The sequence below is a fragment of the Saccopteryx leptura genome, chromosome 11 (assembly GCF_036850995.1).
Source record: "Saccopteryx leptura isolate mSacLep1 chromosome 11, mSacLep1_pri_phased_curated, whole genome shotgun sequence".
NCBI lineage: Eukaryota > Metazoa > Chordata > Mammalia > Chiroptera > Emballonuridae > Saccopteryx > Saccopteryx leptura.
The window spans coordinates 69,428,068-69,451,705 of NC_089513.1; the positions used below are offsets into that span (position 1 = coordinate 69,428,068).

The 23,638-nt window shown below is 44.5% G+C and overlaps 1 protein-coding gene across 1 annotated transcript; it reads left to right on the forward strand.

Moving 5' to 3' along the window:
- The first annotated feature begins 5,503 nt into the window (after window positions 1-5,503).
- KCNA3 (potassium voltage-gated channel subfamily A member 3) lies at window positions 5,504-22,091 on the forward strand. The gene is made up of 2 exons (XM_066352216.1): window positions 5,504-8,961; window positions 19,797-22,091. Exon 1 carries the CDS (start codon window positions 5,634-5,636, stop codon window positions 7,386-7,388), a length of 1,755 nt encoding a protein of 584 aa, XP_066208313.1. The 5' UTR covers window positions 5,504-5,633; the 3' UTR covers window positions 7,389-8,961; window positions 19,797-22,091.
- The last annotated feature ends 1,547 nt before the right edge of the window (window positions 22,092-23,638 follow it).

Consider the following 23,638-nt stretch of genomic DNA (forward strand, 5'->3'; position numbering starts at 1 on the left):
TCCCCCTGAAAATCACCTTGCTGCGTGAGAACACAAATTTAGACTTCCAGGTCATTCTGAGGGGCATGGCAACACCGGACAGCCACCATGACCCTGGTCAGGACCTGTATCTGCATCTCCTTCTAGAATAATTTTTTCCTGGTATCTAGCATCCTTCTTCTTAAATAAATGTTACAAGCTCAGGAGAGCCCGTTTATAACCTCTGTATTGAGGATCAGAACTAATACCTTCATTGTGGGCTGTGCTTTATTGATTAGGTGTTCATGCTTCATAATCATTTTTCTTCTATTATACTGTTCAAAAACCATTTATCGCATGTCAGCACAGTATTGGGACTGGAAATACAGAGATGAGTGAGAAAGCCCTCTGATCCTACGGAGGTGGTCTAAGGTAGGATTTCAGAATGTGGACTTCTGGGTTTGACTCCCAGTCCTACTATTTTCTAGCTCTGTGACCTTGCACGATGTGACCTCCCCACCCTGCACTCAGTTTCTCCATGTATGACATACCTTGGTAGTCATATTACACACCTACAGGCTGCTGGAGGCCATGGCATGTCAAGTACTTAGCACAGCCCTGGCTTAACATAGCATATTTACTGCTCAGTATGTTAGCTGTTAGTATTATGGAGTTCCCATTCTTGTAGGGAGAGACATCGTATTATACACACTAAATATAATTTGGTAAAGCCCTCTAATGGAGCTCGGAACAAATGCCACAAGAGTGCAGATGAGAATTGGGAGTTCCTTTATAATCAGTTTTATTGAGTTTTCTTTGAAGTGGTAATCAAGGCTGACAGGGAGGCTAGGGGGTTCTCCAAAGAGGTGACCTCTGAGCTGGGCCATGAAGATTGAATTCACCAGGGGGGAAAGGTGGAAGGGGTGTCCAGTGAACGAGAGTGTGAGCAGCTAGCACGAGCAGAGGCTTGGCGGTGGGAAGTGGCCGGCATGTCCAGGTCCAGTCTTCTGTGTGAAGAGAACACAGAAGATACCGCCAGGAGGACGGGTCGGGGCCAGGGTTCAAGCGTCATGCGCACTAGAGAGCAACGTGATCAAGTCCGTTTTACAAAAATAACTCAGCTACTTCCGGGAGGATGAAATAGATCAAAGACAGACAGAAAGCGGGGAGCCTGTTATGAAACGGTCGTGGCCGCCTGAGGTGGGGCAGTGGTGGTGAGAATGGAGAGGTGAGCACGGAGGAGAGAGGGACTTGCAGGGAGACTATAAGCGTAGTGACCAGCTGGAGGTGGGGCGCAGAGGAACCATTCAGGGATGACTTCGGATTCTAGCATGAAGTGAAAACAGGAAGAGAAGCAAGTTTGGAGAGAAAGATAAGGAGTTCAGTGCTATAAATATTAAGTCTGGGGTGTCTGCAGGAAGACTACCCGTGTGGGCACTTTAGAATATAAGTCTGAAGAGACCCGCCCAGGATGGTGGGGAGGAGGGACAGGAGAGGAAAAGGGAGGAAGTGACATTAAAACGCAAACCCAGCTGGTTCTATGAAACAGAACCAGAACTGGACAGGCACCTCTCCAAAGTCACCCCTCTGCAACCTTGATATGCCGGTTCGCTCACCGCACCTCAGTATGTCCGGGCGTCCGTCCGTCCGCACCTTTCCTTCCCTCCACTCAACGCGCACTGATTGAGCGTCTATCATGTGCCAGGTACTGTACTTGATTTTGGTGACATGGAAGTGCAAAAGTCAAAACCCTGCCACCGGGGCGTTTGTGTTTTACTGCAGGATATAATCAATAAGCAAAAAAACATTATAAGGAAAAATAAAGCAGGCAAGAAAGTTACCCAGGAGGGAGAGAAACGGCAACTCTTCGAAGTCAGGTGGTTGTGGTCAGGGAAGCCATTTCTGATGAAGTGACATTTCTAACAAAGACCTGACGTGAGGGAGAAGGCGACGGGAAAACCCGGAGGAAGGGTGTTTCCAACAGAGGAGAGAGCAAGTATGGAGACTCCGAGGTAGGAACAAGCTTAGTACAATTGAGACAAAGCAAGGCAGCCAGCTGGGCCAGAACAGACCAAATAGTCACCAGGTATTTGTGACATTCCTGGTACTCTTGTCTCATATTATTAACTAATACTGTTGTTAAGATTTTCACAGGTTCATAGCGTATCTTCCCAACTCCATGTAAGCCTATTGAGGGCAAGGTCTACGTTCAGATCTCATACTCCCATGGTACCGAGCACAATGCCTTGCACATAGTGGGTATTCTTTCTCCATTCATTTGTCTATAATTATAGTTCGTGGTGATCTGGGCCTCCCTTGTCCCACTCTCAAACACTTCTGGGCTAATTCCAGAGGCTGTGAACCGTCTGGCAAACCACTGGTAAGCTATATCTAATACTGCTGTGATCGGTAAGAAACTCAAGCTAGGTCCAGAGCAACATAAAACGCCTATACACAAAGATTTCTCCTGGCTGTTTGCAAACCTGCTGGTTTTATTTAGGCTCTAGTAGTGGAGACTGAGAAGTGAGGAAATTCTGCACACGCTCGGAGAAGCTGCTGGCTTTGCCAGAGTTCTATGCTTAAACATTACAATAATAATATTATTATCCCACAGGGGTGTCATGAGGATTAATGAGACATTTTCAAATCACTTTGAGCCACTCCGCTGGGGGTGCTAAATAAATGGTATGTGTTCCCCCTGAAGTGCCATTTCTGACATTGATTTGTTGTGATGGGTTCTGCCGTCCAACAGGGCTGGGATTCGCCCACCAACTCATTTCCCGTCAACAACAGGCTAGTCGTTAGGAGGCGCTGGCTTTCAGTTCAAATAAATATGAAGTGGAGCGACCTAGTCGGCAATCAGAAGCAAATAGGTTGCTGTTAGGAATCGAGTGTTTGTTAAGCACTCACAGTGTCAACATAAGAGCTTCACAGTGTGATACGCACAGCGAACACTGGGTTTGGAAATGGTCCAGGATTTCAGGCCCGGGCTCCAGCACCGGCTCGCGCTGTGAGCTTCAAGAAATTGCTAAACTTCTCTGGCCCTCCACTATAAAGTAAGGGCTGTTCTATACAGCTCACAATCAGTCTTCAAGATAAGGCAGCTACATGAAAGGAATGGAAGTAGTCATTTCTGGAGGCGAGGTACTTCACAGCAGGGAGAAGCTTGTCACCATCCGTCACCGCAGTCCATCCGCTGCCCTGGTCTTCCTTGCCATTGATTAATATTAATTTCAGTATTAATTCCTGCAAATGGAGAAATTAATCACTTCCTAGGTCAGACAGAGAAGTGCATGAAACATTTGGTCTTTAAAAATAGGGTCTTTCTGGATAAAGAAGATGTGGCACATATACACTATGGAATACTACTCAGCCATAAGAAACGATGACATCAGATCATTTACAGCAAAATGGTGGGATCTTGATAACATTATAAGGAGTGAAATAAGTAAATCAGAAAAAAACAAGAACTACATGATTCCATACATTGGTGGAACATAAAAATGAGACTAAGAGACATGGACAAGAGTGTGGTGGTTACCAGGGGTGGGGGGAGGGAGAACAGGGGGAGAGTTAGGGGGAGGGGGAGGGGCACAGAGAACTAGATAGAGGGTGGCGAAGGACAATCTGACTTTGGGCGAGGGGTATGCAACATAATTTAATGACAAAATAACCTAGACATGTTTTCTTTGAATATATGTACCCTGATTTATTAATGTCATCCCATTACCATTAATAAAAATTTATTTAAAAAAAAAAAAAATAGGGTCTTTGCCTTTCTACGAGGCATCCTTGCAGTAAGCCCTCTGTCTTGGTCTTAGATTTAAATTTATGAATGATTGATCATCCTGCTACCCTAATCCCCAGCTCAAAAACAGTGCTCTAGTTCAGTGAGTGTTTTACAGTGTTGTCCACTTCTACTGTCTTACAACACACATGACTGCCTGCAGGGCCTGGCCCCAACCTGGAGGCAGAGGGCAGAAAAGAATATGGCTGCTTGCTGTACCCAGAAGAGGCAGAAGTGAAAACCCTCTGGAATAACCCAGTAATGTGCTATCTGTGAGCCAGGCCCCTCTCACGCCTCACCCCAGGAATCCCAGTGGCCCTGAGCTCAGAAACAAGAACTACTGACGACACTCCAGCGCAGATGGAAATGCAAAGCATCACTTGTTGAGAAATTCAATTCAACAAACATATGAGGTCCTACTACGCATCAGGCACTTTAGTAGTTGGTAGGAATACAAGTTGAGTAAGACCTCCTCTCTGCCCTCCATGATCACAAATCACTTTAACTCCAAGTCCAATCGCCACCTAACGTATGATGGGTGCAGGAGCTGTCTAGACAACAGTTCCTCTTTAGTAAATGAGTCAAATGATACACAACAGAAAACTCATTTTTTTAAGCCTGGGCTTGACTCTAAATTGGAGTTGCTAAAATGTCTGGAAACAGAAATTGTGTTCAAAGTGACCACAACACTTTGGAACACTGGTTCAGGTTCATAGGGGATCAATGGAAGTTATTATCTCCAGGCCAAAAGCAAGCAACAGAGATACAAGTTTGGGAAGGCACGTTCTCCCCTTTTAACAACTAGAGCGCGGCAAAGCCCGCAGTGGAGCATGAAGCAACTCCAAGGGGTTAGGTACAGGTCTCGCTCCGTTCCTCCCAGCACAGATTTAAGATGAGACGGACGTGAATTTCCTTGGTCATTTTCCTCCTGTTTTCCCACCCACAGGAAATCTCACCGTGCTGTAAAGACCAGGCTGCTCTCTCCAAGCCCAGCCAGAAACGCGGTCCTCAATTCTTCCCTGTGGCTGGAATCTCCGCTATGAAAGTTAGTGGGGACTATTCGCTACAGAAGTGAAGTCCCTGAATGCTATTCCTGACCCATTTTCTTTAGACTCCGGGTGCGACCCTCACCAGCAACCAGTACCCTCTTCAGGAGCTGAACGGTTAGAGCCCTCCGGGCCTGGAGGTCTTCCACCTCCTGTGGGCTCAGGATGCTGGGCGCAGGCTTGCCTCTTCCCCAGGGCGCCCACCTGGCCTGCCAGCCCTTCCCTGGACATTGCTCGGGATCCCCCGCACGTCCCCACCCTCCCTCCTCGCCTGCCTCCGCCAGCAGCCCCCTTGGCTCCGCGGAGCCCGCCTCCCTCCCGCTCGCCCAGGTGGGGAGTGCGGGGCGAAGAGGCCGGGCGCTCGCGGGGCCGCGGCGTGGGTCCAGGGCAGGGGGAGAAGCCCCGCGCCTGGGACGCGGCCTCCTGGGCCGGGGGAGGGCACGCTGACCCGAAGCCCGCCGAGCCCAGGGTCGGGGGTTCCCGGGGGTGGGGGGGACTCCAAGGCGCGAAAGGAGACGCCGGGGTGACTCAGAGGGGCGGGGAGGGCAGCGATGCGGGGCGGGGCCGGGCGCGCGCCCGCGCCCGCGCGGTGGGCGGGGACCCCGGGGGCCGGCGGAGGGCGCGCGGGCGCGCGCGGGGCCGGGGCGGGGGCGGAGGGAGCGCGGGGCGGGCGGGGTGGCGCCTCCGGTGAGGAGCCCGCCGGCCGCGCCGCAGCCAGACGGAGCCCCGCGGCCGCAGCGGCAGCGGCAGCAACAGGCGGCGGGCCCGGCTCGGGGGCGGAGGCGGCGCGGGAGCGGGAAGCGTGAGCAGGAGCGCCGCGGCCCCGCGCTGCTGCCCGCCGCATGGAAGAGCATCTCAGCCTGCTGAGCTCGCCGCCGCCGCCGCCCGCCCGCCACCGCGCCCACCCTCCCCCGCGCCCCGCAGCCGCCGCCGCCGCCCGCACCCTGGTGAGCCCGGGCTACGCCGAGTCCGCCGCGGGCCCCGAGCTGCCGCCCGACATGACCGTGGTGTCCGGGGACCACCTGCTGGAGCCGGAGGCGGCCGGCGGCGGCGCGGACCCGCCCGAAGGCGGCTGTGGTGGCGGCGGCGGCCCTGGTGGCGGCCCTGGTGGCGGCTGCGACCGCTACGAGCCGCTGCCGCCCGCGCTGCCGGCCGCCGGCGAGCAGGACTGCTGCGGGGAGCGCGTGGTGATCAACATCTCGGGGCTGCGCTTCGAGACGCAGCTCAAGACCCTCTGCCAGTTCCCGGAGACGCTGCTGGGCGACCCCAAGCGGCGCATGCGGTACTTCGACCCGCTCCGCAACGAGTACTTCTTCGACCGCAACCGGCCCAGCTTCGACGCCATCCTCTACTACTACCAGTCCGGGGGGCGCATCCGGCGGCCCGTCAACGTGCCCATCGACATCTTCTCCGAGGAGATCCGCTTCTACCAGCTGGGCGAGGAGGCCATGGAGAAGTTCCGCGAGGACGAGGGCTTCCTGCGGGAGGAGGAGCGGCCGCTGCCCCGCCGCGACTTCCAGCGCCAGGTGTGGCTGCTCTTCGAGTACCCGGAGAGCTCGGGGCCGGCGCGGGGCATCGCCATCGTGTCCGTGCTCGTCATCCTCATCTCCATCGTCATCTTCTGCCTGGAGACGCTGCCCGAGTTCCGCGACGAGAAGGGCTACTTCGCTTCGCGCGCGCAGGAGGGGTCGGAGGCCGCCGGCAACGGCACGTCGGGGGCTCTCGCCGGAGCCTCCAGCTTCTCCGACCCCTTCTTCGTGGTGGAGACGCTGTGCATCATCTGGTTCTCCTTCGAGCTGCTGGTGCGGTTCTTCGCGTGCCCCAGCAAAGCCACCTTCTCGCGAAACATCATGAACCTGATAGACATCGTGGCCATCATCCCGTACTTCATCACCCTGGGCACGGAGCTGGCGGAGCGCCAGGGCAACGGACAGCAGGCCATGTCCCTGGCCATCCTGCGGGTCATCCGGCTGGTGCGCGTCTTCCGCATCTTCAAGCTCTCGCGCCACTCCAAGGGGCTGCAGATCCTGGGACAGACGCTGAAGGCTTCCATGCGGGAGCTGGGGCTGCTCATCTTCTTCCTCTTCATCGGGGTCATCCTCTTCTCCAGCGCCGTCTACTTCGCCGAGGCGGACGACCCCACCTCGCGGTTCAGCAGCATCCCGGATGCCTTCTGGTGGGCGGTGGTCACCATGACGACGGTGGGCTACGGGGATATGCACCCGGTGACCATAGGGGGCAAGATTGTGGGTTCGCTCTGCGCCATCGCGGGCGTCTTGACCATCGCTTTGCCCGTCCCTGTCATTGTCTCCAACTTCAACTACTTCTACCACCGGGAGACGGAGGGGGAAGAGCAAGCCCAGTACCTGCACGTGGGCAGCTGCCAGCACCTCTCCCCTTCAGCCGAGGAGCTCCGGAAAACGAGGAGTAACTCGACTCTGAGTAAGTCGGAGTACATGGTGATCGAAGAGGGGGGTCTCAACCACAGCGCTTTCCCTCAGACCCCCTTCAAAACGGGCAACCCCGCGGCCGCCGGCACCACGAACCATCACCCCAACTCCTGTGTCAACATCAAAAAGATCTTTACCGATGTCTAATGTGTGAGACAAGTGACAGGCCGTGCTCAGTACTGTGTGGACCGTGCCCCCTTGGTCTGTGCGCGCCCTCGTTTATCCATTTCCAGACCGGCCATCGAGGAAAGGACGTGAGGCCGTGGCGAGCACGCTGCACCTCCCTCCGCTGCTGCTTCGCACTGAAACAGGCGTCTGTTGTGCAAGTGGGCTGCATTCTCTCAGCTCCCCCCTCCCCTCTGCATAGTGCGAACAACAAACTTTCAACTTAATCTCTAGGACGCGCCCTGGGGGGGTGGGACTGGACCACCTGGGAGGAAATGAAACTAAAGAACGGTTAGAGTAACTGTTTAACCTCAGAAATAAAAGGTAGCTGTTTCTTGACCAAGTAGAGCAGGCAACCTGAAGGAGGATGCTTCAGTTGGATGGACCTTCCAACATTATTGAGTCTTTAGTTCCATTGCCAGACACTGTGGATGTGTGGGTGGAAAGTCCAATCCAAAAGACTTATAAACCCACCATAAGTTTATTTGACTTTTGCCTGGAATTTCTATTCTGTTCGGAACCCCCTTCCCAGAATTTTAAGGATCTCCAGAACTTTGAACAAAGGGAAATACCCAAGATGTCCTGATCTAATTCACATAACTCTTTGTGGCTTGTTAGGCATTTTGAAAGTGTTAAACTAACAGATTCCTTTGAAGTTCTCTGTCTGTGTGTGAGGGTGTTGGAGCCACTAGAAGCAGATGTTTTCAGTGCAGCTGAGAGAAACAAAATTCCCTAATGCATCTGAGAGATAAGCTTCTGCAGTATCACAAGAAGATTCAAGTGGCAGACACTCCTTCCAGCGGAAGTTACTAATTCGGACCTGACTGATGCAGTTTCCATAGCAACCCATGTTTCCCGGGAAACCCGAAAAAGGTTGTCATGGCATCTTTTGCTCTCTATCCCCACCCCCTAGCCCCTGCCGTTTCCACAGTAACCTTTCCAGATGGTTCCTTACTTGATTTCAGAAGGAAAACCACTGTTTTTAGTAAACCGCACAAATTAAGTGAAGTCTGAGACTCCACAGTAGTGAAATGAATCACAAAATACATATTTTTTACTACAAAAAAAATCTTTGATATTCTCTTACAATGACTGAATCGGGAAGGCAAACACCATGTTTTGGAATGTTAGACATACACCACCATCAGTTATGATTTGAATTAAATGCCAGTAATTAGGCAATAATTTTAAAAGATGCTTCTCTGCTCTTTTCTTTCGCCAAGAAGTTTCCAGCCAGCAAATGAAATGTCAAAACAACTAGAAAAGTGTTGTGCCCATAAGCAAATCAGAGACTCAGTCAGTGTACCTGAAACCTGGCTACAAGGGACCTTCAGCCTTCCTCTTTCAAAATAAAAGCCAGATCCCACCACAGCAGTATCACCACCAGAGCACTTGAAAAGCTAAATAAAATTGCAAACTATAAAGGAGGCATGGTGTAACTGAGGGAATTGCAGACAATCAATAAAAAGGAGGGATGGGAAGTAACCAGATCTTGGGGAAATACCTTCAAGCCTCAGCCCTGTGCCAGGGGGTGCCAGAAGACAGACAGAACCAGGTGAGCACGGTGTGGGCTCCCGCGAGCCCTTCCTTTTGGTCGAAGGAAGCCAGGAAATGTTGTTCATGTTGGTGATTCTTGCAAAACCAGTGGTTTTATATTAATTACTTGCTAGGTGCCTTTTAAAGATCATTTAAAACACTTTTTTATTTGATTTCTATGTTGCTAACTGTCCTTTGGTTCTCATTGTTTCTTGCAAAAGGATGAAAAAACAAAACAAAACACCTCGTCACCCAAATTGAACTGAAAATGATTCCATTTCTTTTACTAACCCACTTGGCTTCTGACCAACCTGTTTTCCCTTCCAAAGGAATAAAAGACAGAAGCTAAGTGCCATTAGATTATGGTTCCAATTTTAACTGACATAATTCTTTAGTACTATGTGGTGATACAATTCTTTGAAACAAAAATGGTTAAAATTGCAATAAAGGTAACATTTTATTTTAATGTAAAGAATATAGATACATTGTAGACATTACACATCTTCCACAATTATACATTCCCACAATTATTTTTTGGTTTTGATAGGTTGTAACTATTCTATCCTAGAGTAACTAAGAGTAGCCCAATTTTAAAGCTCATAGAATGTTTTCAGGTATTCAGAGCCTACTCATGTTATTATTTGTGCATTTGAGACAGTAAAAAATAATGACTGAGTCTGTAAGAGGAAAGAAATCTATATAATCACTCTGGTCATAGAGTCATTGCTCTTATCCATGTGCATCAAAATAGGTATCTAGGTATCTTGTTTCAGTTACTTTTAACATTGATCTACCATTTGACCACATTTTTGGTATAATTACCAGAAATTCTTTTTATGACCCGTTTCGGTGGTTATATGTTAGACACACTATAGTAAGAACACAAGGGTAAATTTTGTATGTTTTTAAAAGCTCTTGAAGATGAAAAAGTGCAGTGACAGTTTTATTCATATTTTTTTCAGAAGATATGGAAACCCTGGTGAGTTCTGTAAGTAATCAGTGGTTGTGCCATAATTTTTGGAATTATGTAGTTATTTAATAACAGTAATACGAAGGAGACCTGTTCTTTTTATTCCAGAGAAACATGTGTCCTAACTCTGGAGCAGTGCCATTGTTTCTATAGTTGCCATATTGTTAGCTTCTTAAAGGTTATTCTGTGTCTTGACAACATTTTAGATACACTTGCCTAACACAGAATGTCACATTTTGGATGTATTTAATACATATTTGATGTGTGGATGTCTATTATCTTACATTACTGTTATTTTCAGGCATTTCATGAAGTGGTTTAATACATAAGCTGTGCAGTCATTTTGCCAGGGTTTGAGTCCTACTGTGTGACCTTGAGCAAATTACTGAACCTCTCTGTGCCCCAGTTTCCTTATTCGTAAAATGAGGATGATAAATAGTACCTCATAGGGTTGTTGTGATATTAAATGTTAATACAGGCATGACCCTTAGAAAAAGAAACTGTATGATATGCAGCAGAGATTTTGCTAAGAGATTACAATAGTATTGTAATCATTATTCACACACATTGTATAATTAATACTGAGCTTTGTGAGTGATATGAAATACATAAATAATCAGTGTCTTCCTATTTACTTTCTATGTAGCAGTAATGATTACCATTTATTAAGGGTCAACCATGTCCTTGATGCAATCCAACTCTGCAAGTTAAGTGGTATTAATCTCATCTTAGGAGGGTAAAAATAGATAGTTAAGGTTAAGTGACTTCCCTAAGACTTCACAGCTAGCAAGAGCTATGCTTTAAAGCCAGGCCATTCTGGCTCCCAAACCCCTGTCCCTTTATTGGGTGACTTGAAAGAGATTGTGAAGATAAATTTTGTATGATTGCAGGTTCGTCTTCAGCCCATATTACTGATTAATGAATTCCTGTAAAGAACATATCTCCAGAAATCTGTTTAATTTGGTATCCTGAAATTTATTTCTTTTCTAGTCACCAGATATTTTTTAAGCTATGGGAATCAAGTATAAATTATTTAAATTGGATGAAGAGATAGACTTTTCCAGTATGAAAAGATTAATTGCTTATATGATTGATTTACATGGATTTAATATCATGCTCAGACAGTATAATCAATCACAATACTGATACCTGCTAGGACAATGGGTATTTTTCCATTTTAAGATTCATTTCCTATTTCCATGTGTTTTCACCTACAGTAGTATTATGCAAATTGTTATTTTTTTCCACTTCCTTCCACTTTGTGTAGGTGACTATAGACCCATGCCAGAAAGTGGTATGAACATTTTGACTCTCTCTTGTCAAGAAGGGAGAAATTACTTAGGACAAAAGCATTGAAAGCAGGAGATTGCAGTCCATTGAAATCTGTGACATTATTGCTTTTTAAGAGCACTTGTCCTCAAGAAAACATTAGAACATCATTTCGTCCCCTAAATGGCTGTAGCCCCTTCTCTAAGGTCCAAAATCCAATTTAGTGAAATGAAAATGGATAGTGATTTGGACTTAGAGCAAAATGTAATGACTCTAAGTTGGCACAGGCCAGATAGCTTTGCCAAACCACAGACTTTGCTGCCGAGCTCAAGTGCACGTCTTGGATGTTAGCGGATACACATGTATGTGTCTGTGCACACGAGAGATTCATGGGAGGAGAGGCGACTGGTTCAGTGCCCACCCATCAGCACCCTGGGGGAAATCTCCATACCCTACATTATTATTAGTTTATTCCTTTTATGGTGTTACCAAATTTCCATGCCCACCAGATCTGGTACCACAACTACAGACAGCCACCCCAAAGAGGGACGTGTTATATCAGGTATTTCTAAACTTTGAAATGAAACTTCAGGGTTGAAATTTTAAATGTACAACATGAAGAAATTTGAAGTTATGGTTCATTGATATAAAACATGTTCTTTACCTCTTTGGCATATAACATACTCGAGCAATTGCTTTGCTGATCGTAGATAAGCTCAATATATATAATATATGCCCAATAGTCTGTTCCTTGGAGAATCATAACTGCAGTTTACTGACTTCTAAATGTTTAAAATTTCAACGTTGTCTGCCGTATCTTCCAAGTCCTTCCCACCTCTCAGCTGTGGACATGCAAAGAGGCACGCCTGCCCCCGCCCCTGCCCCCGCCCCCAGTCTGAAACCTTGTGGCCACGCTGTGAGATAGAGGTGGAGAGCATCAGAATGGGGAGGGAGAGCCTGATTGGGCAGCGGTGCAGTGGATAGAGCATGGGACTGGGATGTGGAGGACCCAGGTTCGAGACCCTGAGGTCACCAGCTTGAGCGTGGGTTCATCTGGTTTGAGCAAAGCTCACCAGCTTGAGCCCAAAGTCCCTAGCTTGAGCAAGGGGTCGCTCGATCTGCTGTAGCCCCACGGTCAAGGCTCATATGAGAAAGCAATCAGTGAACAACTAAAGTGCCACAGCAAAAAAATGATGATTGATGCTTCTCATCTCTCTCCCTTTCTGTCTGTCTGTCCCTGTCTATCCCTCTCTCTGACTCTCCCTCTGTCTCTGTAAAAAAAAAAAAAAAAAAAAAAAAAGAGGAGGTAGAGTTTTAGGACTTGCATCTTAGGCTGGGTTTCTTTTCTTGCCGATTTGTATTTGGCCTTTTAAACTAAGGAGGATAAAACTATTGCTTTTGAACAGCTAACTTCCTCTGTTTTGTTTGGCAATGTTACATATATTAATGAAATTGCTTGTTTTTTTATAAGCTGCAGGGTGTGGTTGATTACCTCTGAGAGAGGGCTGATCAGAGGAGACAGGAAGAAGGGAGGGGAAGCCATGCAGAGCCCCAATATGACTATAGTGACTCAGCTCCCAGTCTCCTGCCAGAGAATAAACCAGCGGTAGTCAACCTGGTCTCTACCGCCCACTAGGGGGCGCTCCAGCTTTCATGATGGGCAGTAGCGGAGCAACCAAAGTATAAATAAAAAGATAGATTTAACTAGAGTAAGTTGTTTTATAAAGATTTATTCTGCCAAACTTAGCGAAAATCTGACATAAAGTACTTGCTAAGTAATTATTATTATATGCTTTAACTTGCTGTAACTTTGCTTTATAAATTTTATAAAGTAAAGTGACTTCCCTACTTTATAAATCACCATTACTGTGGAACCGGTGGGCGGTTAGAAAATTTTCCTACTAACAGAGATACAAAAGTGGGCGGTAGGTATAAAAAGGTTGACTACCCCTGGAATAAACCAATACTGTAGAGCAGGGGTCCCCAAACTACAGCCTGCGGGCCGCATGCGGCCCCCTGAGGCCATTTATCCGGCCCCCGCCGCACTTCCGGAAGGGGCACCTCTTTCATTGGTGGTCAGTGAGAGGAGCATAGTTCCCATTGAAATATTGGTCAGTTTGTTGATTTAAATTTACTTGTTCTTATTTTAAATATTGTATTTGTTCCCGTTTTGTTTTTTTACTTTAAAATAAGATATGTGCAGTGTGCATAGGGATTTGTTCATAGTTTTTTTTTATAGTCCAGCCCTCCAACGGTCTGAGGGACAGTGAACTGGCCCCCTGTGTAAAAAGTTTGGGGACCCCTGCTGTAGAGTATGTAATAGTCTTCTTTAGATGCTTGTATTCACCATGAAATATAATTTAAACAGTTCAGACAGGTTAGAAATTTTTCAAATATTTGTCTTTGTCTTCAGTGATGCCGTAAACTAATTTTGTCTTTAAAATGGTAAAGAAAAATCAGTTTACCAAGAAACATTTGTATGATTTCTCTCTCTCTCTCTCTCTCTCTCTCTCTCTTTCTTTATCCTGGATGTGTTTTTTCCTTACATTTCAAATTTTGCAACATTAACCATCAAATGCATTAAAGAAGTGCGATTTTATTATTGTTTCCACCTTAACGGTGCAGAATGGGAGCTCTGGCCTGACAAGTAAATCCTGGGATTCTTCTGGTTGTTAGGAGAATAGCACTTAAATCAGGGGTCAGGAACCTATGGTTCGCAAACCAGATGTGGCTCTTTTGATGGCTGCATCTGGCTCGCAGACAAATCTTTAATAAAAAGATAACGTTAAAAATATAAAACATTCTCATGTATTACAATCCATTCATTTCCTACCGCTCATGTTCATGGTTGTGGGTGGCTAGAGCCAATCACAGCTGTCCTCCAGGATAACACCAAATTTTTATTGGATAATGCGTAACGTACACGGGTCATCGTTGTATGGCTCTCACGGAATTACATTTTAAAATACGTGGCGTTCATGGCTCGCTCAGCCAAAAAGTTTCCCGACCCCTGACTTAAATGAAGAAAAAAAAAATCACATTTCAGCATATCTGCAGGGTGTTGTGCAGGCAGGGCCCTGAGTCTGCAGGTCCGGGGTTCAGTCCCCACTGTGGGGGTAGGAGGTGGATGGAAGCTTCTTCTGGCCCAGGCAGCCCCAGCCTCACCTGCACTGGTACTGCTGGAGCGCAAAGGCTCATGGGAATCTGCTGAGACCCCCACCAGCTTTTCCTAACGAAAGTTACATGTGCCTACATGTTATGTGACTATTGACACTGTGCTGTCACTTGTTTCTCCTTAAGTTTATATTAAACTCCTGGGCTTTGTGAAAATTCTCTCTGACTCCTAAGGTTCTTTATGCATTTAAACATCTTCCTTAAATTAAAACATATGATCTAATTTGGAAGCCAAGCCCTGCTGGAGTCTGCTCTCTACATAGCAGCCAGAGTGATCGTGTCCAAACATTTGTCAGATCATGTCGCGTCTTTGTGGCAAGACCCGACACACATGGTGGCTCCCCGTGTCACACATGGTACAAAGGAAAGGGCTTACAGTGGCCCGTGGGTCCTGCCTCATCTAGTCTCCCTGCCCCTTCTGACCTCGTTTCTGACTGCTCTCCCATTTGGTCCTGTGTGGCAGCCACACTGGCCTCCTTTTTGTCCTCAGACCCACCAGTCGTGCTGCACCTCGGGTGTGTGTGTGTGTGTGTGTGTGTGTGTGTGTGTGTGTGTGTGTTCCTCCCTGCCCGATGCTCTGGCATCTGATACCTGCCCAGCTCACTCTGTCACCTCCCCGGGTGTCACCGTCCCAGTGAAGCCTTCCGCAGCCACTCTCTTTAAAACTCCAGCCCAGAGCACTCTCTGAATCCTTTCTCTGCTTTATTTTCTCCTCTGACACATTAGACATTTTAGTTTGTTTATTGTTTGTCTTCCTTTCCCTTCCGTGAGGACAAGGATTTTTTCAAGACCTGGATTATTACCTGTAATAAGGGTTGGTGCTTAATATGTATTTATTTATGGAAGGGACAAGAGGAAGGGAATAGCATTCCAGTTTGGGTGTGATAAAACTATAGACAAAATTGCCAAGTTGTGTACCTATGCTTCTCTGTATCACTGTGAGGTTTATACTCCTCACCCTGCTCTTTTGGACAAAATTTCTTATTGATTCACTGGAGAAGGCTTCCATTTAAGAAAACATGCTAGAAGGTTTTCCACATAAAGTACTACTCAATCTTGGGGTGGAATTCCTTAGTGTAAATAATTTAAATGTAACATTATATGAGATATCGCTCTAATCATCACGGATACCTTAAAGTTAAAATGCTTCACAGAAAACGTGTTTCCTATCTAGTAGCTGATAGAATGCTGTTTGTAAGTGATACTCAATTTGTACTTGTTCGTTGATTGGCTCAAGTAGCACAGCAAAAATCAGAACAAACAAATGATGTCTCGGGACTTACCTAGCTGGCAGCCGGTTTAAGACACTCCTCAGTAATTCAGCGTTGGTTTCCATTAGTTAATGGTGAGCTCTTAAATTTCTCTGGGGTCTTCATTACTACAGATGCTGATTGAATAGGGCATTAGAGATTTCATCGGTGAATCACCTTAAAGAATTACATTACTGTAGGTATGGCCTTGCTGGATAAAAATGATTTCTTTTACGAAATGATCTCACTTTAAATGCAACTACACTGTCAAGTTGGATGGCAGGATTACAAAAACCGGCTGTTGTTTAGAATGCCTTTTTCATACATAAAAGAAGACAGGGACATCAAAGCCATGAGAAATAAGAGCAGATTCTCAGAGTGACTTCTAATGGCACAACTTAGGCCATTTCTAAGTAAAATAGGTGAGAAGCAGCAGTAGTCTGTGTAGGTGTTGGGGAATGCCTAGCGGCTCTGGAAAAGCGATGTGTATCATAGGAAAGCAAGAAAGCATTGCTGTCCCTGAGTGCTGCAGAAATCGTCCCGGTGTTAGGTAGACGGGGTTTTAGGTTTTATGGTAACAGATGCGCGTCCCTCCGAAGCGGGGAAATGGGGATTTGCCTGCTTTGAGGAGAGGAACTTTCTCCACCCCCTGCTGAGCTGTCTTCTTTCCCTAGGCTTCTCAGACCAGGGACTGACTGTTGCCTCTGAACCTCCAAGTGGCACAATCTCCTTGCCAAATTCATCACTGAATTAAAGAAAACTAACGTATGTGCTTGAGCTTGCATATGCAGACCAGCAGAACTTTAGAAAAGTTTTTTTCTTTCTTCCTTTCCAAGTGAGAGGAGAAGAGATAGAGAGACAGATTCCCGCATGTACCCCAACCAGGACCCACCTGACAACCCAACCGCCATCTGGGGCCATGTTGGCAACCGAGCTATTTTTAGCGCCTGCGGGGGAGGCTCCAGGAAGCCATCCTCAGCGCCTGGGCGATGCACTTGAACCAATCAAGCCATGGCTGCGGGAGAGGAAGAGAGAGGGGTGGGTAGGGGGAGGGTGGAGAAGCAGATGATCGCTTCTCCTGTGTTCCCTGACCGGGAATCAAACCCAGGACATCAACACACTGGGCCGACGCTCTACCACTGAACCAACCAGCCTGGGTCTAGAAACTGTTCCATCACTTTTTACACTCAAGCCCATGTAGGACAGAGAGCATTGCTCTCTTCCAAGGACACATCATTAGGACATTCTTTAAAGAAAAGACACAAAATAGAGAAATTGAAATGAATAATTTTTATTATTTTGTATTGTTTTCTAGTTTCAGTTGAGGAATTATAACTTTTTGTTATTTGACACAATGTGTGTTTTATGGGGATTTTCTATTATAACCTTGAGACAGCCAACAGCCAAGGTATTAGGTAACTAAGAGAGAGCCTCATATGCCATTACCTTTTCTATTTACCGCATGTATGACTGTAGGACAAAAAGAATCAGATAGCCACGAATATAATAATACTTCTATAAGAAATTATAATAAAAACCAACGAGAGTGACTACGTGTCAGATTTCAAAATGTGGAGGACAACTGAAAACCATAGACAGAAATACTTCCCCCAAGTAAGAACTCTACTTGAATTGTTTTATGCCTAGATCCTGTAAATCTTTTTACCTGCAAATATTTTAACTGTTTTCAAAAGATCAATTTATTGTAGTAGGTAACTATGTGAATCAGTGATGTTTATTATCAGTAGACCCGAGTACTGCTCCAAGGAGAATTAATTATACCTCACAGCTCATTTTCCCATGACTTTCCGGAGTTTTGACAAAGCTCACATCTTAGCGCATTACCAACTTTAATTACTGAGTGAGTTTAAACTTTTTTTTTTTTTTTTGCTAGCCAAGCATACATAGTTTCCAAGAGACCAATTTGAGAATTATATATAATTGAGGAAGAAATCTCTCTAGTCCTTGGGGCTAATTCATTACTGTTTAGTTGGTAGAATTGGTGGGACTTGTTGGTGTCGGCCAACTCTAAGTTATTTTATAGATGTCAAAGTATAGACACTTGAAAACAAAGCTCCCATAAAACTCATTGTTATAGGAGGATTCAGCCCTTCCCTCATCCTCAAATGCAAGTTAGTAGAGCTAGCCGGTAAACAAGTGGTGTTTCTGTACCTCCTTATTTAGGCCTTGCTGGGGGTACTCATTGCACCTTCACAAACTTGATCATTATAGAAACTTGACTGTTCTGATTTTCTTTTTTTACTTTATATTTTAGAACATTCATTTGGCCGCACATCTTCCATTGCAGGCCACCTTTTTCTATGGTACTTCCTTTCTCTCTCCTCGTAGAGTTGATTTGGATTACTTAAGGCAATGTCCCTTCTTCTCAGCCCTTCCCCTTCCCGAGTCACTAATTTAAACATGCTGATTACTAGCCAAATACCACTTTTATTTTTTGTCTCTATTAAATTGTGACTCTCTCCACACCTACAGTCTAGTAGGGTGCCAAACTATACCATCAGTTTTTAAGAGCATTGAGACGGGTACTGACACATGAGGTTAAAAAAAAAAAAAAACAACAACGCCCAACCCCTTATAAAAGGGATGTAACAGTAGCAAGACAGGACTAGCTCACAGCCCCGCCTCAAGATAACCAAAGCTGCGGTAACATTGGGCAGAAGCTAGGCACTTAGAAAATCAAAGCATTCGTGTTCCTTGTAATTTCTTAGAATTAAGTCATTAATAGCTATTAGACCATTATGAGCTTCAAACGCTCATAATGAAAATGAAGCATACTGTGGTGCAGGAATGTACTCTTCCTGCCTTTTGAACAAAGATTCATGGTAAGAGGTTATATTTTCTGTGAAGGATGATCAAGTGTAATAATCCAGGTGAGTGAGGAGATCTTTTCACTAGTTGTTTGCCCAGCCAGGATAGACATACATCATTTAGTTTAGTGAGTGAGAGATTCTTCCTGAATAAGCACACTCAAATTCTAGCTCGCCACCAGTAGGCATTTCCACTGTGTGAGAGACACCTGCTAAAACCAGGAATGTATAGGGAACCAGCTTTCTCAAGCATTATGATGGGTAATATAATATTTACATATTGAAACCTGGGGCTGGGTTTAGCATTTTGTATCTCTGTCTGAGTATTTTTTTTATATATATTACATAGTTTGTAAAACTCGAGAGTGCATAAATTTTAATTTTTACCTATCCATTTATTCATTCAACATATGTATATTTACTGAGCACCTTCTGTGTGTCACACGCCGTGCAAAGTGGTAGGGATGTATTCATTCATTCAACATACAAAGCGTCTAGTATGGTCCGGGCACCATCCTGGAATCCGGATACGGCAGTATAAACGAGACAGTCATGCCATCTTATGCTATTTTTAAGAGCTACTTTACTGTCAACATTTCTAAAAAAAAAGAAAGAGAAGAAAAAGTTTCTAGTTAGGAGAGGAGAGCACCAAATCTTCAACTTTAATGTCTTTGTTCTCTACTGACCTTGGTCAAGTAGTTATTGCTGTCTCCATTTGTAATTTCTTAAAGTGGCACCTAGCTGTAGAGTTCATATTTTAAACGAATTGCAGATTTTAAAGTTATTTGTAATGGCAAGATAAGCTATAGGGACAATTTTGCACCTAGAATATGGTTTTCACAGTACTCATTTTCAGTCTCTCTCTCTCTCTCTCTCTCTCTCTCTCTATATATATATATATATATATATAATATATATTTTTTCCCTCTTCATAACACAGAGAAAATTAATACTTACATTTTCCTCAAAAAACAGTAGATACTCAAACCTTTCAACTGATTCCAAAGATGAAGGTCAATTTTTCTGTTAGGAAGCAAACGTTCGCATTGATTGGGACAACATTTGGAGGTGGTTATTGATAAGGGGGGGGGAGTTTATAATTTTGGAATACCCTCAAACATTTTATGAATTATAAATTAAAATCATTCACTGTGTGGTTAATACCTTTAGAAAATTAAATTGCTTGAACTTTGCAGGGAAACAGTAAAAAATAAAAGTTAAAAATATCTATGTACACCGAATAAATTGAAATAAAATTGAAAAAAAAAAGTATCATGGATAGAGTATTTTGTGTTCGTGTAAAGGCTCTTATTTTTAAAAAATGAAATATCCAGTGAATTGTTGTGTTTACTGTGTCCCACAGATACCCGGAGAACTGCCGAGCTGCACTGACCGACAGGACGCTCACTATTCTCACCGTCTCGCTCAAGAATGCAGTGTTGGGTCTGTCGCTCATGGGTGGTGATCTGTCTGCCAGCCATATTTTGTTTAGTTGACATTAAATAACATGTCTCTAGCAAATGCTTTCTACAAAGGAAGTAGCTCTGAGGATTTTCTTCAGGTTGTATGCAATATAAAAGATAATCATCAAGAGAAAAAGGAGGATGTTAAAAACATTAGGGTATCATTTGCACCTTTTGACATTCTGATGAAAATTTAATGATGCCAAAACTAATCAGTATGGCTGATAAGGAAAAACCCTAATGTTTGTTTCCAACAAACCATTACTGTTTTTCTTCTTTCAGCTAAATACTGGACTATGTTTAATCACAAGATATATTAATGTTATCTTCTGTGTTCTGAGTTATGTGCAACTTCTCTCAATGAAGCGATGTTTTCTACCAAAGGCTGTCGTTCATAGGTTAGCCCATTTACAAGTGAGTAAGAGAAATCTACACTGTGCCCAGATGAATGATGATCCAGACAGACTCGCCTAAAAGATATGTGCCTTGCGTGACTAAACGTTCTTCTATTTATTTATTTATTTTGGTTTAAAATTAGAGATTTGCAAATTAATCTTGTAGGGCAGACGTTAGCTGAGCTTAACTTTAAAAAATATTATTAGCACTTGCTGTATGTTTAAGTTGTCAGCGTCTTCCATAAATTTAACATTTAGTTATGCTTTTCAACCGTTTCTATATAATATACTCATTCAGTTTAGTTTTCATGCAGTGTTTGGCGTGTCTAGACAAAGCACATCTTTAAAGATATATATAGTATTTCATCTAATGTTTATAGAATTTCCTTCAAAATGATCTATGTAATAGGTTTCTTGATTCATTTTCTATTTTTATATTCTTTGAGAAATGAAACATTTTTCAATTAAAAAAAAGCAAAGTTTTAAGTTTGAAAAGAGATGTAGGAGGTCATGAAGATTTCCCATTTGGGAACATTTCACTTCTGTGCCATTATTGTATTGACTGTGACATTTCAGCAGAACGGTAGCTATTTGTACATTATTTAATAAGCCTTATGGAAAGTCAAACTGTGAACATTTAGCATAAAGAAGACTTTTTCTCATTTATATTTTATTTTTAAAGTATATCCCTGAGCAAATGCATAAATAACCAGTCTCCTGTTACACATGTAACAATACTAAGTTATACTGAGAACACTTGTAGAATTTCAATTACTATCAAAATATTTTAGTAGCAAAGCCAAGATTATAACACTTTTTTGTGCCCCGTGGAAGGAAAATCAGGTGATGAATTTCATTGCTAATGTGTAAGAATCAGTAAATGACACAAATTTCTACCTATCAGCAGTAAAACCAATGAATAGGAGATACATCCAGGTAACTTTCTTTTGAGACAGCGTCTACGTTGAATTTTACACAATTTGCTGGTAGTTTCTCTGTGGTCAACACCATGAGATCAGATCATTGTAGGAAAACGTGAAGTCAGAGAGTGACAGTTATCTCAGATTGGAACGATGCAAACCTCCAACCTGGATGATCGGTCATTAAAGTAAAAATGTAGCCACCACCATGTTTTTCTTCTGTGTTAGCCCAGGTAGCAGAGACATTGGCCCAGGGAATAATAGTCACTCAGTCCATTCCAGCCACCGTAATACTCGTAACTGGTGGTCAGCTGTGAAGTAATTCACATTGGCTATTGGGATGATTGACACAAATCAGTCAGCTGTCCTAAGGGAGGTCTTAGATGTACAGATGTTTTAGTAAGGATCTGTAAGTGTTACAAAAATAGACGCAGGAACTACCTTCATACAACACCAGTGACAACTTTTAAGCATTATAGTTTGTGTAATATCATTTCTGCATTATTATTAAAGGCTACAGTGTTAAATGAAGACAAAACCTGGACTTCTGCTATAACAGCAGAGACTGCTAGCAGATGAGTAAATCATCATATCCAATGTGGTTCACCGAATGGGGAGTAAAAATAGTATCGGGCTAGATATCAGGAGACCAGAATTCTTACCCACATCCTAACTGGGACCGTAGATCAGTCACTTACCAGAGCCAGGCTTCAGTTTCCTGAGTTGTCAGATGAGTGTGCTGGGTGGAAGGATCCCCAGAGCCCTTTTCCAGCCCTCGGAACCTCATTACACACGTTTGAAAAGACTTGGAAGAATACTTAAGTGCTCAGATTTCCTTATGTATTTCTGAAGGAGAAAAATAAATTGAAATAAGACTTAGGCCTTGAAAGTATCATATCATTCTTCAAATTGATGGTGAGAAGAGGAAATGAGATTTTTTTTTCCCCCTCCTGTAAGAATTTTCATGGGTCCATTATGGGATCATGAAAAACTAGACAAATCACTCTGCGGAATGGAAACGGGAACCGATGAATGTTGTATCTGGAAAGCAGGAGAGGTTGTTTGTTCAATTTTATTAGATGTTAAGGTGATTTAAAATATATAGAATGGAATGCTAAAACAGACCAGAGCTTGACTGCACACCCAACCTGATCATCCTAGGAGTCGAGGGAGGTGAGCGGGGTGGGATGGGTTGGAGTGTTTGCCTTGCAATCTCTCGACTCTCTTTGCACAAGAAGGAGGTTGGTGTGAAGCCCGTGCCTGCCGGTCATCCCCTGCGCTCTAGGAAAGTCCCCCCGCCGTCTGAGCCCAGCTGCCTTATCTGTACAGGGAAGACTTCAAATCTGGGTATCTGTATGTTTCTGTACCTCTTTGAAAATTCTCTAACACTTTCAGATTGTTAAAATACATGTGTACAGCTACACATTGTTCCCTGCAGTCGCTAAAATACCACTTAGCTCTACTCCTGGGAACGAACAGACTGCCAATCTAAACATTCCTATTTCTGATGTTGCTAATTGACCTCAGCAAAATGTAAAAAAAAGAAAGAAAAAAAAAAAGTAAACCTTACCTTTAATTTTTCCCATGATTTATTTATGTATGATTTAGCATTTTCTCTTTGAATGAATGTTGAGTTCATTATCTAAGCAAAATGTCCGTGCAAGTGAACCTTCTGTTTAAGTTTTTGTATTTTAATAAACACTTAGCAAATCAGAATGAAATATATTGTACAATGCTTACCAATGAACTGTAGCTGCTTGCAAGGTGCATTTTTGTCACATTAAAAAGTTAATACGCCCTGGCCGGTTGGCTCAGCAGTAGAGCGTCAGCCTGGCGTGCGGGGGACCCAGGTTCGATTCCCGGCCAGGGCACATAGGAGAAGCGCCCATTTGCTTTTCCACCCCCTCCCCCTTCTTCCTCTCTGTCTCTCTCTTCCCCTCCCGCAGCCAAGGCTCCATTGGAGCAAAGATGGCCCGGGCGCTGGGGATGGCTCCTTGGCCTCTGCCCCAGGCGCTAGAGTGGCTCTGGTCTCGGCAGAGCGACGTCCCGGCGGGGCAGAGCATCGCCCCCTGGTGGACAGAGCATCGCCCCTGGTGGGCGTGCTGGGTGGATCCCGGGCGGGTGCATGCGGGAGTCTGTCTGACTGTCTCTCCCTGTTTCCAGCTTCAGAAAAGTACAAAAAAAAAAAAAAAAAAAGTTAATACCCTTTTGGTCCCAGAAACAGTGACTATAATTTAAAATAATATTCACAGAATTTCTTCAATTTTTGTGAATACAAACAAGGCCCGATGGAGCTGTATTGTAATTAATTTTGCTCAGGAGTGAGAAACAAAATTCAGGGAAAACCCAGACGCTTCTGTTTGGCTTTAGAGGACACTTGGAAAAGTAAGGGTGATATGTTTTGTATAACATAGATAAAGAGGTCAT